The 18,662-nt window shown below is 40.8% G+C and overlaps 1 protein-coding gene across 2 annotated transcripts in view; it reads left to right on the forward strand.

The window, feature by feature from the left end:
* The window catches only part of gria4a (glutamate receptor, ionotropic, AMPA 4a), a 100,726-nt gene that overhangs the window by 22,985 nt on the left and 59,079 nt on the right, over nt 1-18,662 (forward strand). For both annotated transcript variants that reach the window (XM_023406629.2, XM_023406630.2), the window contains exon 3: nt 16,918-17,157. In XM_023406629.2, the coding sequence (XP_023262397.1) occupies nt 16,918-17,157 (240 nt within the window). The remainder of the gene's footprint in view (nt 1-16,917; nt 17,158-18,662) is intronic.

The raw sequence follows: 18,662 nt of genomic DNA on the forward strand, positions 1-18,662 counted from the left end.
TTCCTGGACTTTGATTTATCTGTCCCACATGTATGTCTTCGCTGTGGCTGTTCTTTTAATTAAAAACAGCAATATCAGCTGCTGCAATGTCTTTACCGGAAAAAAAAAAGGAAACCTGCCGAACACTTCTTTTTACAGAATTTCTCTGTCAAGGAGAAATGTGCTTCAGACAGCTTTCTAACTAGGACATTCCGCTGCTGTGCGTCTCTGATAAACTTTTTGCATTGTATTCGCTGGGCAAATCCTTGGCATTAGATTCCCTAAACAAGAAAAAAATAAATAAATCACTGAAAAACACAGTGAAGAAAAATGAAAAGTAGAACAGAAAGCTGTGTCCACATCAGTGTATTGAGACTCATACTGCAAACACAAAAACCTGTACAATAGCTGCAATGTGTTTATACATCTTGCAGCACTAGTACATGTACATGGGCATTTGATCACTCGACAGCATTCTGGCCGTCATGATTTATGGTCCTTTAAAAACTGCAGGGCTTCAGCTTCTGGTTTATCTAGCTTTGGCAAACCTGGAGAGGTGCAGAACTCTCACCTCACTTCGGTTCATGAACGCAGAGTCAGCTGCTCCTACGGTGAATATTCATCACCGCTGTTCAATCTTTGTTCATGACCATTTTGTTGGCAGCTCACAGAATGTCTGCTCTTCTTGTTACTATAACTGATATCTGACTTTGCCATAAAATTACATGATGTGCAACTGTTCATGGAAAAAATTGGACTTTGATTTTGATTTCCAGGAGCTCATAGCTTTCGACCCTGTTCTGAATTAGCTTCTGTTACGCTAACTGTCAGTTTTCGGGTTTTTTTTTTTTCTCGTAGTGAGTTTCTATTATCACTCTTTCCGAAAAAGTTGGAACTATGTAATGGGGTTTTCTGTCCATTCTATCCTTCTCTATGATTAAGGTTTTAGCCATGTCTATTTGAAGAGGAGCTGAATACTAAAGACATTTTTCATTCATTCATTGGATGCCTCTCTATACACCCTGATCACTGATCTGTCTTTTATCAGTGAATAGTTTCACTGGAGCAATACAGACTGAGTGCCTTGTCCGACAGCACTTCAGCAGTGATTGTTGAGAGAATTTAGAAAACTATTAATTGGTCTCCCCTGTAGCCACACTTGAACCAGACATCCTCAGGCTACAGTCCTATCCAGTTTACTTTGACATTCAAACATGTTTTACATGGTTAATCCACTAGTGTTTTGACTGACTATTCTATCACAGTATCCTCAGGATTCCAGTCTCTTGTTGCTGGAAGTGTTTGACCATCATGCTGAAACTCTGCTTACAATTCTCCGGATGAGGACCTCAGCAAAAAAAGCTAAAATGTAAATGGATATGTTTTGTAAAGGAAAGGGTTTGGAAGAGCATGAAGGGACCTTTAGGGACATAAGACTTTTGGAGCTAGATCATTATCCCTTCACTTAGAAAGGGCAACATAAATCTACACTCGTAAACCAAGGACAACGTTCAGAATAGATTAGGTTCGCAGTTATGCTTTAGAGGTCAGTTTAAATGCTTATGTGGGCAGTGGAATTCTTGGATAGGTTTCTGTAGAGGACTGAAGAACAGAGTTCATCCGTCATGAGTGGTTTGGTCTGATAAGGCTTAGTCTCCGGAGAACTTGTGTTTGTTTCATTATGACTTCTGTTGACGTGTTTGTAGCGTAGCACTGATGCTGTAAAATGTTAGTAAGTTCATCTAGGGTTATTGCGGACTTTCTCAAGGGAAGAGGGAAATTTATGAGCACACTTCGATGGTGAATAAGAGAGGGTGTGTGTATGTACTGTATGTGTGTCTGTGCAAGTTTGTGTGTGTCTGTTTAGCTTTCATCAGCAGAGGTTGACTTTTTGCTTGGGGACAAGGACTGTTCACTGTGCTGCTGCCCTGCAGTGTGTCTGTGTGTGGAGGTTCCTGGGGGGACTGAAAGTGTAGTTGCACTCAGAGGAACAGGGAAGGGGGGGGGGGCTTGGTCTCTTACACACTTCCACCGTCTCCTCATCGCTTCCGCTCACATTTTACTTCTTTTTTTTTTTTTTCTGTAATTCAGATGTGCTTTACTAAGCCTTGTGAGCCAAATGGTTTCTAAAATTCCAGGAGATAAATGGAGCAACAGACATATCAGGCAGCGTCGCCTCTGACAATCTGAACTGGGGATATTGCTGATTATATCATGCTAAGTATTAATCAGTCACTGTGTTTTGTGTATAAAGTGCATACTAATTAAAAATGAAGGCAATCACAATGTTTTCTAAACAGATTGGAGTAAGATGAAATATAAAGGTCTAAACATTATTACCACCAACTATCAGCTGTTTTCCTTCATACCCAACCACATGTCAAAAATGTTAATTAAAAGGAAAGAGAAAAGGAGTATATTATTACTGCAAATCTTTAAGTCATATTTGTGTTGTTCCAGTAATGGTAATGCCCAACTGAAACAACCATGGTCTTGCACATTTCTTACCTACAATAAGCAGCTAACTCTCTTTTGCTTCCATCAGTGATGCAGTAGATGTAGTCCTGCCCTCCGACCTGCTAAAACATGGTATTAGAACATCAGATCTGACTTGCACTCCTGTTCCTAAAACGTTGGTAGAATTTATTGAGGTCAAACTAATTTTGACCAGCCACTAGCTACCCTATAATCCAGCAAATTATGCAAGATTATTCAGTGCTCTCTTACTAATTAGTGTCGGCTGTCATGCTAAGCAATGTGTTTTTTCTTTTTTTCAACCCACTTGTCCAAATTGTTCTCTGGAGCTCATTTAAGTCCTTGACAAGTACATTAGCATTGGAAATAGCTTGTCATAACCAGACAAGTTTTGTTCACACGTTTTCTTTAATGATTAATGTGTTGGTTTTGGATTCCCAAACCTTCTGTCTAAGACAATCTGTGTTTACCCAGGCTGAGAGCTCAGCAGACGCACAAACAGTATAGCCACAGTCTGGTGGTGGGTTTGAGAGGATGCAGTTTTTGCTCACAAGTTTTGACATTTGGTTGGACATTTCACAATCCCATGAAAATGATTTGTCTTTGAATACTGATCAACTTGCTGGTACATTACACAGAGTATGATTGCACCCATGGCCAGACGTGTCCTCACAGTTACTGAAGCTGCACATATGCTCCTTTGGATTTTGATTCCAACGTGTACCATCCAGTGGGGCTCCACAAATCATACATTTGCCAATTGTGCAATAACGCAACAAGTGCAGATAATGTCAGTCAGTTCCTAATGTTACTGTTATATTGCAGCAGTTAAAGTATGCACTTGTCATTTTACTATAGAATAAGTGGTGAAAATTTTTGCACTTGCACAGCCCTCAGCTGGTGCCTACACTGCACCATATAAACTATATGTCATTTAATTCATAAAGTAAAAAAGTTGTTATTAAATCAACAAAATGTTTATTTTTGTCTGTATGAAAACATGATGGAGGCTGCCCATGTAGATCTGATCCAAAGTCAGAGATACTTCACTGATCCCTTTGTAGAAACACTATCTCCTCCCCCATTAGCAGGTCAGAGATGTCAGGGCCAGCTGAGGAACGACAGTCCAGAGAATGAGGGCCTATGGGAGCAGGAAGCATATCACTGAATTGGAATAAATACAAACAAATACGATTTGGTTCTCCTAATTAAATAGCTGCCTTTGCCCATTCTAAGAGAGAAACGAGGCACTTAGAGCTTGTGTCCACCAAGCAACATTTCTTTTTTTTTTTTTTTTAAGCTAGCAGCAACACTCAGCAGATGCTTGGGGAAAGTGCTCGTCATGGTTTCTACTGTTGCTATGAGACGATATGAGACGACTGGAAGCACAAAGCTCTTTGGGTAAAATTGGTTTTTAACTTTAATCACACTGGCACACTGAGAAAAAAAATATGCTCAGCTCTCAGCACTTTAAGAAGCAAGCATCTTTTTCTCTGCAAACAAGGAGGTAATGAGGCCAGCGAAGAAGGCTTCAAAACACACAGCTTGACTGTGTATATGCAGGCACTTACAGCTGAACTGCAAACTTCAAACATCTGGGAAATATATTTTCAAAAGACAGACATCACTAGTTATATAAATTTCAATAAATCTTTTCATTTGTCAGTAGGTTTTATCCTTTATACCAAGAGCTGCTTTAATTGCTTAAAGGTAACTCCTCCATATCTAAACAGAAAATAATAAGCCTGAAAGGGATGTTTTTGTTGACTTAAACTTAATCATCTTAATAAAGTGATGTGTGTCATGAATCATGCTTTGCAGACTATTAATAATTCACGTGTATATGGAATTTTTCCTTATTCTCCTTCTAAAACTCATATAGAGTAATCCAAGATGTGGATCTACTGTAGAGTAAAGCAGACCATAAGCTACTGCACCTTATGCATTACATGTATTTTGTACATACTGTAAAAACTAACAGCAGTGTAGCATTGGTAGATAATGATGCATCGCGCCTTGTTTTTTATTTTTTTTAGCTCTGGTTAGCTTTTTGATTAGCTTGATTAGAATAACCTAAAAGGGTAAATGGGAAAACAAACCACCCTTTTGTGGCACTTTTCTACCATAGCGGACAAAGCGATTTACAATTTGGCTCTCATTCACTCCACCAATTACAGTGTAGTTGCTCTGTAATGCCTGGTATTTCTAAAGGACACTTCAACATCAGGACATGAGGAGCCAAAGATCAAATCACTAATCAAACTGTTTGTATACCTCCTGAGCCACGGCTGCCCTAGCGTGACCTGTGCTCTGATAAGATGAGTCAGTTGATATTAAATTGAATTGAAGTGAACTGACCAAAACATATCAAATCCAGTCAAATTCAAAAAAAAGAGAATCACCGTTGAGAGGCCAGAGGAAAATGGGGGAGAGAGAGGAAGAGAGGCAAGCAGGAGAGTGAGATGGATAGACCTAAGGAGGAATGAGGAATAGTGAGGTGAGGAGTGAGACAGCAGAAGAAATGGGTGGTGGGATATCATTTCCTCTGTTAAATTACTGCTCTGTTTATCTTGTGAGCACACTCAATCACTGTGGACCCACTCAGCTGGAAGGGCATACACACACAAACATGTACACACCTACACGGCGATGAGGACATATTTTTATTACTTTTTAGGACATTCCATCAAGTAATATTCCTCCGTTCTTTGTTGTTGTAAGGATGGAAAAGGATAGACATACAGCACGCGCACACACACACACACACACACACACACACACACACACACACACACACACACACGCACGCGCACAGGTGTAGTTTTTGGCTAGATGTGTTTCTGTCTCATCTCTCTGGTCCACTGGGAAACCACATTCCCTTTCAGTTCACACTCAGTATCTCTGTTACTCATACTCGTATATTTTATCGTCAAAGAAGAAGAGGCAAGGTCAGAAATAAAATGAAAGTGATAGTGACAGAGAGACATATTGCATTTTTTAGAGCAACAGCAGGCGAACAATAGTTGCATTATTAGAGAAGGTTAAATAGTTTTTTCTCTGGCAGATTCTCAATCTGTCGCACAGCCTGAATCATTTAGCATCACTCAGTCGTCAGCGCTTTCTTCTGTTATACTGCAAGAAAATACTTTTGAGATAAGATGGACAACTTTGTGATCCCACAATTTCCTATAGCCAAAACTGGAAAATCCGACAAATAACCTTCATTGTCTCTGAGTTACTTCTCGGACTTGCTGCTTGATAAAGAGTGTCAAACTGAGCTATTGTTCTCATGTGGAAAGCGCACCAGATGCAGCGCTACCTTTGGCACTGGACACTAATCCAAATCCTCACTGCTGCACTCAAAGTTGAAATGAGTCGAAATTCAGTCCAAATTGCACCTACCGTTTCCAGACTGTCCTCCCAACACAGAACAACAACATCAGTTGTTTCAGCAAAGGCTCAAAAATGACATTTTACAGCTTTATGTTCAGGTGACAACGACCTCTAACTGCTGCAGGGATGATAACTCAGCAAAGGAGGAAGTTGGGTGCACGCATAGAGAAGGTTGGGGTGGATGATTGGGTCAGCAAAAGCTGTTTGTTTCCCATTTTCCTCAGTCCACGAATGTGAGGGGAAATTTTGATGCATATGTGTCGGAGATTTTGGTGGGTGCTAACTGATATCTGTGGATTCCCAGCCCTCCTGCCACATGCACACTTCTGTATTAATGTATCTACGTATGCCCTAGTTAGCTCTCTGGGGGATTACAGCACTCTTAAGGAGCAATCACACACAGGCATATCAAAAATGGAGGCATCCGCTTCTAAAAAGCCTATAGGTAAAACATGTCGAGAAAAAATGGCTTCATGCACCTGGGGCTGTCAGGCCAGAGCGTGGAACTGACAAGCTGAGAATATTTGAAGGGTTACGCACGGCTACAACACTGCAAGGAAAATAAAAAGCACATCATAAGAGAGGAGTGCATGCCAAGTGTGCCATACCACAGGAAAGCAGGTTTCTCTGTGTGAAGGGAGATGAAAGCGCAGCTCTTACATACAGTATGAGTCGAGCATAGTGAGAGAGTTTCTCCTCCCCTCCTCCTCACTTTCTTCTCTTCTCCTCCTTCTCCCCCTGTCTGCTGTGATGAATGGTTTTGATATTGGCTGGCCGTGTGTGTCTATTTCTGTGTGTGTGTGTGTGTGTGTGTGTGTGTGTCGATGTGTGTGTGTGTGTGTGTGTGTGTGTGTGTGTGTGTGTGTGTGTGTGTGATGAATGGCTGTGTTTGTACCGGACAGGCCCGCAGGGCTTTAGCTACTGTTAGTAGTGCTTAAAGATGACTGGAGTAAAAAGGCTCTCTGTCACATCTTTCTCTCTCTCTCTCTCTCTCTCTCTTTCTCTGCTTCTCTCTCTCTTTCACACACACACAGACACACACACATATGCACACACACAGATTAGCCCTGTTTAAAGGGCTATGTCCTAGGGGTATGCAGCACAGCACTGTGACAGGTGACATGTCGTTTCTCTCTTATCTTTTCCCTGCTTCTCTCTCCCTCCTTCTATCTTTTATCTCCGTGGCTGCAGACCTCATTGGTGAGGCAAACTTTCAGTTGCACATTTGTAATATTGTATATGCACCTCCAAACATGTGTGAGTGAGTGAGTGTGTGTGTGTGTGTGTGTGTGTGTGTGTGTGTGTGTGTGTGTGTGCGAGCATGCATTTTGAACCGGTGTATCATGCTGTGAGCAGATATGCTTTAAGCCACAGTTTTGCCTTGAGCCTCTTTTTGCCAGGTTCAGTATTACAAGATTTATAACGCGCCTCAGTGAACACAGGTCCTTGGGACATTTTTTAATAGTGTTGCCATGATAATGAGAATTGTTTTATTCCTTAAAGGGCACGTGATTTAGAAAGTTGGAATAATTATTGTAGCTGCTGCTTGAATGCTTAACAAAAATTATCCTTTGCCATGATGACACATCACATTTTTTTTTTTTTTTTGGATGTCATGAAGCAAACTGAATATTTCCATAACAATGTCAGTGTAATGTGTATGGCAGCCACTGTCAGCTTAGCAGCCAAGTCATCATTCAAGGTTCCTGGTTATGGACACACTTTCTTTTCCTTTCTGATTTAAGTGAGCTTTAAAAGCAATGAATAATCCTGCTGTTATCAGGCTGTGGTCAACTGCTGTCCTGGTACATCATGGTACAGACTGCACACCACATGGAGCACCAGGCAAGAATACATGATGTAGGCAGCTTGTTTTTTGTTTTTTTTTCCTTTTCCACAATCTGGTAGACATGCCAGTTGAGCAAATGGTGTCACCATTGTGTCTATTTCGGGAGCTTTAGTCCATGGATCCTCTGCTTGTGGTTAATTATCTAAAATCATTTGGTAATGTTGTGACAGGTTTATGTGCTTAACATGCAACAGATACTGGGTTGAAGCACAACAGCTCAAGGCTTGTGGGTCCATCACTGGTTATGGTAGGCTCCAGTTCCAGGAAGTATCTAGAATACTCGACTTCAGCGGTTTTGTGGGTGTTACTTCTTTTGATGGAAAAGCAACAACCGGCCCCAAGTCTGACACTGTGTGTGTGATTGTCTGTGTGATACAAGCCTGATGTTCTAAGTAATGTGCTGAGCTAAGAGATATGAACTAGAGACACTAATGAGATGTCACCAAAATTTGTTCATTTCTTCATGACTTTACAGAAAAGGAAACAGAAATGCTGATTGGTCGTATCCATGGCTCATTGGACTGGGATGGTACCAGTTACAACCGACATTAATGTTCAGTCACTTTTGCATGTAATTCCCTTCCTCCCCATTTTTTGTCACTCTCCATTTTCACTTTTGACTAATGCAGAGAAAGGCCACACACTTAATATTAAGATGTAATTTTTGAAGTCAGAGATTTCCCTAATGTGCAGGGCCTCACACCACATCACAACAGGGTATTAAAAGTTATACAGAGAAATCCAAAATTGGCTATTTATGAAATGTCAATTTCATAGTCGTGGCACCCATTTGGCATTTAGAAAGCAGAGAGACTTTTTTTCAATCAAAATACTACTTCTACTTAAATTTTATCTTTTTGGAGGATGTTATTCATGTCTTAAAGTTTTCAGTCTCACCGTTCATACAAGCAGAAAATAAAAGACAATAGATTCCACATCATGATAGATGATAGATTCTACATGGATGGCATGTTTGTGTAGTGGTTAGCGCTGTCACCTCACAGCAAGAAGGTAGCAGGTGTGAGCCTGCAGGCCGGCTGCAGCCTTTCCGTGTGGAGTTTGCATGTCCTCCGTGGGTTTTCTCCAGGTTCAATCCAAAGACATGCAGTTTAGGTTAATTGATGATGTGTGAATGGTTGTTCATCTCTGTATGTCAGCCCTAAAATGATAAGCAGATTCTTCATCATAGCAATATGATAATGTCTTTATTAATAGAGGAAAATCAGTCAGAGAAAGGAGTAGATGAGCTGTTAAAGAAAAGTACAATAAAGAAAAAAAATCATATGCAAATCATTATCTCCTTTGTGTCTTAAAAAAATACCATTATAAGCAACAGAATGTGGGTACCATTACATACCCATGACCGTCTTTTTTATTTCACTTTGTAACTCTTAAGTTCTCATTTCATCTCATCATAGCCAACTGTAAAAATCATAGTTTTTTAAAATTGCCCTAGAGCGAGCTGTGTCATGGGTGATTGTGAATGATTTTCTCTTTTTAAAGAGTTTTTTTTTTTTTTCTTGACTTCACTGCACAAGGGAGGAAGCCTTATGTCAGCAACTATTAGCATATTCACTAACTGCGACAGCACCAAAGGCCATAGAGATAACTGTGCCCCCCTCCTGGGTACCTGCCCTCATTTTCCCCAATCAGTACTCTTATTCTTAGAAGCTTTATTCATGCAGCCTGAGGGCCAAGGCCTGGAGGAGAAGTCGGGGGGAAGAAGGAGAGAGGAAGAACAGGTGCAGAGGAATGGAAAGATGTAATCAAAGAGAATAAATAAGTGACAATGGAGTGAAGCAGTCTCACACAGGAGGCTTTTCTCCTGCTGTCCCTCACCTCTGACCTCATACTCAGCCCTGTATTCAGACACAGGTGCCAAAAAGAGAATTAAATATAAAAAAATTTAAAAACGATTTATTCTGGATGGCCTTTGAGGCAGCTCTGCGAATACATGTGTATGTACTGTTTTCATTTGATGAATCAAATCCAACACATACACACACTCACACACACACACACAGTCAAAGAGCTGTTAGAGCACTTAAGGACTAATTTCCAGCCTTTTCTAGTCTTTCACCGGCCTACAGGGCAGCAATTCCTCACTTTCTCTCTCTGCCTCTTTGTGTAGATCTACCTTCAGTATCCAATTTCTCCTGCTCTCTCTCTGCAGTGTCAGCTTGGCAGAAGTGCGCTCTCTCTCGTCAATGTCAGAGCCCCTTGTGGGTTTTGGAACTACTCTATTCCCCTCTTGCTCTTCCTCTCTCTGTCTGCTTCTTCTTTCCTTCCCCTCACTGAGAACAACTGAAGCCCCCTTCTCCCCTTCTCTCTGCGTGAGGCAGTTTTGTGAAAGAGGGAAGATAGACAGACAGGAGAAGGAGGCAGACAGAGGGATGAATGGCCTCATTCACAAGCACAGCGAACCAGACACACACAGATACAAGCGCAGCGCACAATACACGATCACTCTCAATGATCATTGCCCTGTTGATGAAGCTATAGCGGCTCAGTTATCTTGTAAATCAGATATGAAATCCATAAGGTGGCTGAACTCCCCTGCCAGACTATTGATTGTCAAGCTTTATCTTTTATTTTGTCCTTATAATGCTGCTGATGAGCACACTTGAGGCATCAGTATTAACATCTCACCAACTGAACTCTGTGTTTTGGCATGCTTGATATCATAGATGAATCTAAAATAAACCAGAGAGTAGCAAATTACAAAGTATCTATTAGTTATAAGCTATAACAACCATATGTTTCTGGGAAGGAAACTACCAAACCATTGAATTCTCATTCATGGCGCTTGTCTTGGTGTCCTTGGCTGAAAACAGTTGGCCACTGTTTAAATAACTCTCCTGTATGCCATCTCATTTTCGTCTGAAGCGTGCACGCTCTCTCGACGAATATTGATCTTCAGGCTTTTAGCTTGTCATCATAACATTGCTGCTTAAGATGGATGACAAGTTGTTGCCTGGGTTAAAAATAATCGTCCATATTTATCTGGGGTTGCATGTAATGGAGGGGCATGTTTTAGACTGTTTAAAGTCTATTGAAAAGTATTATTGAAAACAAATAATTTCTCATTTACTCATTTCATTCATTTGTATGGATGTTTTACCTCCATTGGATGTTTTTCCGTTAAAACAGTCTTATTATTTTACAAGCATTGTATTTGATAAAATTCCCTTTCTAACATCTGAGGTACCACTGCTTTTTTCTGAGAAGTTGCTCCATTGTGCCATAATCCATGTTATAGTGTAGAGGAACAAATATGAAATCCATACAGTGACTGTGCTCTCTGCCAAATACTATTGATTTCTGGACTTTGTCTCCTCTGTTGTCTTTATAATGCTCCTCTGTAGTGGTGCCACTGTCAGTATAAAACTATAGTGTTTCACTGTCCCACAAAAGGAACCTTTACATTGGTGTTTTCTATTGAACACAGTCAGTTTTAAACCAGAAATGTTGTGACAGGTTGTTATCAGTGGTTAAAGCGGATGCAGGAAACTGCATGCACCATACTTTTTGGGGAAGGCTACTCATTTAAGTCTATGATTGCATTCATATAATCCACAAAAAAAACCTTTACAAATGCTTTTTTGAATTTCATTTTATGTGTTGTAAGTCCTTAGCCAGTATTTTATATAATATATAAATTAAGTGCTCTTGGTTCTGTCTGCTTTATTACTGAACTCCAGACTTGATCTTTTGTCTGTCGTCACAATGCTGCTGGTTTGGAGAGCTGAGAGCAGCTATCAAACACTGGAGAAAAATAGGCAGTGTTACCCGGTGAGCAAGTACCATCCACCTATAGTGAGAGCTATGCAATTGAAATCACCGAGGCAAAGAGAGCTCCACTCTTCATTGAATGTTCAGCAAACGAATGTTACCCAGAAACCCAGGGGCATGCACAGACATTTGAGAAGCAGTGGCTCAATTCATGAAGTGGCCACCACTAAACAGCAGAGACGACAGCAGAGAGACAAAGTTAGAGACTAGCTGGTGAACGTTGTGGAGCATTAGCAAGATTCTGAAGACACATTTCACTCAAGCTGGTGGAGACTAAAAACAAAGCTTAAAGGAGGGTGAATACTTGTATTCGCTACCTGGACAGAAACACAACTCGAAATTAAGACTAATGTTGCTCCTGGTGGATGTTTAAATAAGCAACTGTTTGCTAATGGGTTAGTCATATAAAGTGAATATGTCAGTGTTGTTTATTTGTTTTATCAAATTTTAGATAGCTAAAAAAGCAGAGCAATAAAGCGGCTGTATTTCTGTTTGGCTGCAAATTGTGTCTAAAATTTTGCTGATTATGAGCTAGCATAGCTGGGGGCTGCTAATACTTGCCATGACTCAGCATTTTCTGTTTCCAAAAGATGGAGCCTTTAGTACAGTGTGTAGGATATTGGTTTGGCTCTCATTTCTGTGTGTGATTTGTGTTTTTACTGCTAATTCACATTCATGAATCTTATCATGAGTATGCAAGATAAGTTGCATTGTGTTTAGTGGAGGACTTTATGGTTTACTAGTATTAGCTAACTGATGTAAATCAATACTTCTTGCAATGATTAGTCGATCATTTCAATCCTTTTTCAATGCGAAAAAAGTTCTGGTCCCAGCATCTCAAATGTGAGTATTTGCTGTGTCTCTTAGTCATATCTGACAGCACATTGAATATCTTATGACTTTAGACTAACTTGAAGACTTGAAATGTCTTCAATTTGCTAGTTTTCTCCGAATAAGAAATTGTGAATGCCATTTTTTCACTATTACTATTATTTTTTTTTATTTTTTTTTTTTACCATTTCACAAGCAATTAATCAATTCATCATGAAAATAATCAACATGTTAATCAATAATGGAAATAATTGTTAGTTGCAGCCTTATCATGTTGTGATATTGTTGTTTGTTATTTTTTGTATGTTGTACATATACACAATACATGAAGTAGAAATTGAATGGCTTGACAAACAATTTCTCCCCATTCGTAATTTCATGGATAATTACTTTCACCAGTGAACTGAATTAGCATGCGAAACTACTGATAAGATTATTTTTGAAATGGAATAACTATAGGGGCCTTAATAAGGACAACACACTCTGTTAGCGATGATTTGATTCGTAAACGTTTTAACCAACTTAACCAAGCGTAGGGCCAACCCCAAATTTTTTGTGCAGTAGGTTTATGGATGGTTGGAAGAGAGAAGGAGGAAAGTATCCAGAGCTGGAGCTAGAAATGAGGTAAATGGTGAAATAAGGTGAATTTCACACAACTTAATTTAACCGCTCTTGCAACTGCAAAACCACTCTTCTTCAATTTTTTTCTTACCTTTGTATTATTTTTTTGTTCTTCATACCCTTTTTCAGTACATTAGTTGTTCATAAGTGTTCATTTATTTTACACTAGAGCTGCAGTCATTGTAGAAATTCAGAGCTGAAACAGAATATACAGGAGCTTACGTCTCTAGAGGTAACTACTTTAAATGGCTGAAATGTGAAATGTCAGTGTAAGGCATTGGGCGGTAGATTCCTCTCTAATTATATAGCTCATGAAGCTTATTATTAGCTTGTGTGTGTGTGTGTGTGTGTGTGTGTGTGTGTGTGTGTGTGTGTGTTTGTGTTTGTGTTTGTGTTTGTTTGTTTGTTCAAGGTGGGGCCGTTATGCTAGATTTGTGTTCTCACACAAAACAATGCGTATAGCTGACTACGTGTGTCTGTATATGTGTTACTTTTTATGTTGTGCTGTATTGCAGTGAATTTGTTCTTGCTGTCACGTGAAATACAAACAAGCGGCCGGTCTAGACACATAAGCACTATACAGAGAGAGGTAAAGAATGAGGGAGGGGAATATATGGGAGAGACACACAGAACACAACACCAGAGAAGCAAAGAGAGCTAAGATATATAGTGTGTAAAGTACTGTGTTACTTCAGCATCATATTTTCTTCCCCATTATGCAATCTGAACAAATATGAATTTTGATTTTGCATGATTGAGGGGGCTTTCCAAATGCACAGACACTAATGAAATGAATCAGCGAGAGGCAGGGATAGCTGCAGAGGAAGATGCAAGGATGCAGAGGCTGGATACACTGTGTCGAGTAATGCAGATAGAGATCGTGCAGTTAAGAACCCGAGAAGACAGGAGATTGTACACAAACAAACAAATATGTGGAGATGCTGAGACAACAAGTGAGGGGAGGCAATGAGAGGTAGAGGTAGAGGAAGTCCCAGGAGACCTATTGTGTCCGATTCTTTTACTGTGATGATGATGCACCGTGCCGCTGGTCCCCTCCTCTCATTAAAGCTTTATGAGGCAAGCTTAGCACACATTTTATTACAATGACGCCACTGTCTGGCACATTCCAGCCTTGCGGCGGGGTGGTGGTGGTGATGGTGGTGGTGGTGGTGGTGGAGGAGGAGGAGGAGGAGGAGGAGGAGAGTCTTGCAGCGAAACAAGCCCATCGAGACACACATCAGAAAGGGAAACATGGGAGAAACTAAGAATGAACAAGTCAGAGAGACAACGCCAGGATCAGAAGGCATAGATAGAAAGTAAGGGAATAAGGGAGTGAGGAGGTAAGGATGGAGGAGGGCAACAGAGAAAGAACGAGCGGAATGAAGAATATTTGTTATGTGCTCTGGGCCTGTGCGTCTGAGTGTATGGTTGCAGATGTCTTGGTATTCTTTAAAAATAGAATGGTTAGGGATTAAGGCTATCAATATTTCCTTAAGTTTTGATGAAGACCCAGGAGGTTGGTGAAAAATACAATTTCCAGAGAGTGATGTCACAAACTGCATCTAGGCCAGCAGATTTAGTAAAGTTTGAAAAAAATAAGTCATCTGTTGGCATGGGAGCAGCACTCCTGTTACCCAGTATGCCAGTTCGCTTTTCTATTTTTGCTCTGTTCCTTAAAAACAGCTGATCCCAGAAATACAAATTCATTTAAAAGCAAGAAAGGCATTTGCTATGACACTGTTGTCAAAGAAATTAAATTGTATGTGGATTTTCTTTTATCCTTAGACAGTATAAGGACATCATTTCCCTCAGCCAAGAGCCATTTCTCATCATGCCATCATGAATTTTCCCTGTGTGTTTCAGTTTGAATATGTCTCCACTTGCTATTTGCTATAATTCTTGTCATTTCTCTGTGATTTTGATTTTTAGATGAACATTCGCTCTTCCCTTGTGAGCACTTAATTATAATGCCACCTTCAGTGATTTAGCATAAACATCTTTGTGCATTCCAGGTACTAGACTGTTCTGGCGTCTCGGTAAAATATAGCACCTGTCATTAAGTAGTTTATCACACACAGCCTCATCTCTGCAACCATCTATCATGTTGGTATGTGCCCTGACGTACCAAATAAAACCTGGAAATGCCATAAAAAATCATCTCAGAAGACACTAAGTAAGTTGACTTTGAGGACACCATGACTCAGCTCTTGCTGAATGACGCATTTTAAGTACGTAGAATGCTAGTACTCTGAATTGAAGACATTTAGCTCCTGTCATAATCGGAGACTAAATCCCAGCCTTATCGCCTCCTGGGTGCAGAGGCCTCGGCTTTGTTTAATTGCCACAAGCCAAACCGTCAAAGCTGCATCTCCCTCAGTGTTTACCCCCACTGAGGCTTATAGCTGATAATGGAATTACTCTGAGTCCCAGGAGGAGGGAGAGAGAGGGAGGAACAGACAGAGGAGGCAGTCGTATAGGAGGAGAGGCAGAAGAGATGAAGGAAAGTGGATGGTGGAAGCTGAAAGAGATAGGATGGATGCGGTGTCTTCCCTGAAAAGAGAAGAGAGAGGAAAAGGGATGAGATGATGTGATGCACAAGGAGATGAAGAGAGGGAGAAAGAGAGAGGAGGTTACAGGGGGATGGCCAGCTGTTGCCAAAAGCAAAGTCTGCAGTCCTCCCGTCTTACTGTTTACTCCAGTGTGACGTGTTACAGGCTGGAGAGTGAATTATGACGCAGGATAGAGCTCAAGCTCAAAGCATGCCTGCCTGACAGAATCTAGCTGAAAGGATGAATGGAGCTAAGGAGAGAAAGGAGGGGAGGAAATAAAAGGATAAATCATTAGATAGAGAAAAGCAAAACATCAAATAGAGGAACATTAAATAGTGTAAAAAGACAAATGAGTTGATACACACTTTTAGTCACTTCACTTGCTTAATTCTTAGAAAGTGACATGTGTTTGTGTGCACACTTTGGTTGATTTGTCTGAATATGCAGGACTCCCTGATTTACACAGCAAGTACCTTTTTTTTTTTTTTGGTGGAGCCGCACGGATGAATGACAAACCAAAGCAGAGGGAAGATTTTTGTGGAAGCGAGATAGCGGAGGACGTCAGTGCCTCTCTGTCATGGTTGAAAGCTTCAGGGTGTTTGAAGACTGAGTTGCAGTGTTGTAGTGGAAAATGACTTCACATTTGAAGTGAGCTCGCTACTCGGTCAAGGGTTTTGTATCTGTGTGTGTGTGTGTGTGTGTGTACGTGCAAGCATGGAGGGATCTTAAGGATATTAAGCTCTTAGCAGGTGGGGTTATTTGACTGTAATTTCCTTAACAACTGTAATGGGCAGCCATGCCAGTTTTGGCTCGTAGGAATGATTTTATGCTAGTAAGAAAATTCTAAAATTGCTTGCCGAAGGCTTGTAGAGCATTCTGATTTCCACACGTTCGTACAAATGTTTGGGCTTACACTTTATAATTACATGTGCAGGTATGTGAGGTGGGAGAGGAGGCTGTGTCTCATGTTGCTTTGGATAAAATAAAAGTAATTTTTCAGAGGAAACTCAACTAAATTTTAGTAAAAACATTTTATCTGTAATTTCATTAGACTTTTTTTTTTACTACTATTTTTAGTAAACTAGTCACACTTATGGATGATCACACACCACTCAGAGAGCGGTGTTTGTGTGTCTAATTAGCAGTGAGAAGATGGAGCTGACACAGGCTGAAGCTGTCACTCATTAAAATGGTTGACATGTTTAACCAGATTCCACAGTGTGAATATATTTAAGGACCATATGTCTTTCTCTGTTCTATCCTCTTATTTGCTCTTTTTCTACTCTGTTAATTTGCTAAATCAGTTCAACATCTCACTGGGTATACTCTATATGTGTTTCCTAATTTCTTTCCATTTAATCTTCTTTTTTCCTTCTTCCCTCCATCCTCAACACTCCTCTCTCCTGTTCTCTTACATCCTCACATCAGTCTGTTCTCAGTATTCAAGGGGCGTCTTTGCCATCTTCGGCCTTTACGACAAGCGCTCAGTGAACACGCTGACGTCGTTCTGTGGGGCCCTGCACATCAGCCTTGTGACACCCAGTTTCCCCACTGAAGGAGAGGGCCAGTTCACCCTGCAGCTCCGGCCGTCCATCAGAGGGGCTTTGCTTTCACTGCTGGACCACTATGACTGGAGCCGATTTGTCTTCCTCTACGACACAGACAGAGGTAAACATACACTTACACTTGGTGTGCAAAGAGCTGGTGTTACTAAAAAATGCGAAAATGTACGATTTGTATAGTGTTGTGTCCCCATTAAGAAATAGAAACAGGGAATACAATGATTCACTCAGTGTTATTGTTGGACCTTAAAGCTGATTTGTCCTTTTATAATATGAAAGCTTAAAGTAAAAAAAATGGATAAGTCATTATTGGTCAGTGGGTTTAGGGATTGAGGGAGGGGAATGCATGACTGGAGTGAGTTTAAGTAAATGTTTTAAATTGCACCAGTTGCCATCAAAGTGCTGCAGTAGCAATGTTTTGTTGTAAGCAAGTCTTGGCCTTACATTACCTCATGTATCTACTCTGTTTTCCTCCCTTGTTGGTTTTAAAGAGAAAGGTCAAAGAGGGATTTAGGGAAAGTATGCAAAAGGAGCTGCAACTCAGTATTATAGTCAACACTCATTGTATACCAGAACTGTCCAAATTACTATAACTAGAGCAACATTGTGTTCTTACGGCAGAGATTCATGAGCTCTGCTGTGATAACAAGAGCCACTGTAACTGTGTAGATCTGTTGTCTTCAATCTCTAGGCCTGAATTCAAAACTCAGTTATGGAAGATCAAAATAGATTTCCAAATTAGTCTGGTTCCAAAACACTTTTTTGCATGAGGAGTTAGCTGCTAATTTGGTTTCATTTTGAGAACAATATTAGAATATCATTAAATCATAATCATATTGTTCAAAGTCTATTTGCCTGGGATTATTTGGCCTTAATTTAACTCCCAAATTTTGCTTCATTTTCTGTGGAAAAAGTATAAACATGGAGCAAGTGGAGCTGCACTATGCTGATGAAACAAGGGTGTAATTTGGCACTTTTCAGCCAGAAACTGTGGTCTGGCCTCAACTCTTGCAGCGTTCACCTGCCTTTAATTTAACCATCCCATCATGCAGTGCATGTAAGTTAGTGAAGCGGGCACAGCTGATGCCCTCAGCCCTTAACTACTGTCATAGGAATGCTTGGCACGTTATCTCTCTCTCTCTCACACACACACACACACACACACACACACACACACACACACACATATGCAGACACACACACACATGCACACAAACAGAGACTAATTCCCTGCCACAGGGAGAGAAACACAGGTCAAACATGACGCAGAGTCCCCAGACCACAGAATAGCGGCGTGTTAGGGAATCAGTGAGCTGCACGGTGTGTGTATATGTGTGTGCAGTTGTGTGTGCCCTGTCTGTGCCTCTGCCAGCCTCCCTCTGGTCCAGGTTGTCTGGGTTAGTACCCAGGGGGAGCAGAGGGAGAAAGAGAAGGGAAGAGGGGGAGCGGGAGAGACAGGTTAGGAGAGCTGAGCCGGCGGAACAGAGAAAAAGGCGAGAAAGCAGCAGGGACAAGTGCCAATAGAAGGAGGAGGAGACAAACAAGGTGGCAGGAAGAGGAGATTGGGGAGGTAGATGGGAGGCAGTGGATGGAGGCGGGGGGGGGGGATTA

The sequence above is a fragment of the Seriola lalandi genome, unplaced genomic scaffold, assembly GCF_002814215.2.
Source record: "Seriola lalandi dorsalis isolate HSWRI2012SDOR001 ecotype SW California unplaced genomic scaffold, Sedor1 jcf7180002054313, whole genome shotgun sequence".
Lineage (NCBI taxonomy): Eukaryota > Metazoa > Chordata > Actinopteri > Carangiformes > Carangidae > Seriola > Seriola lalandi.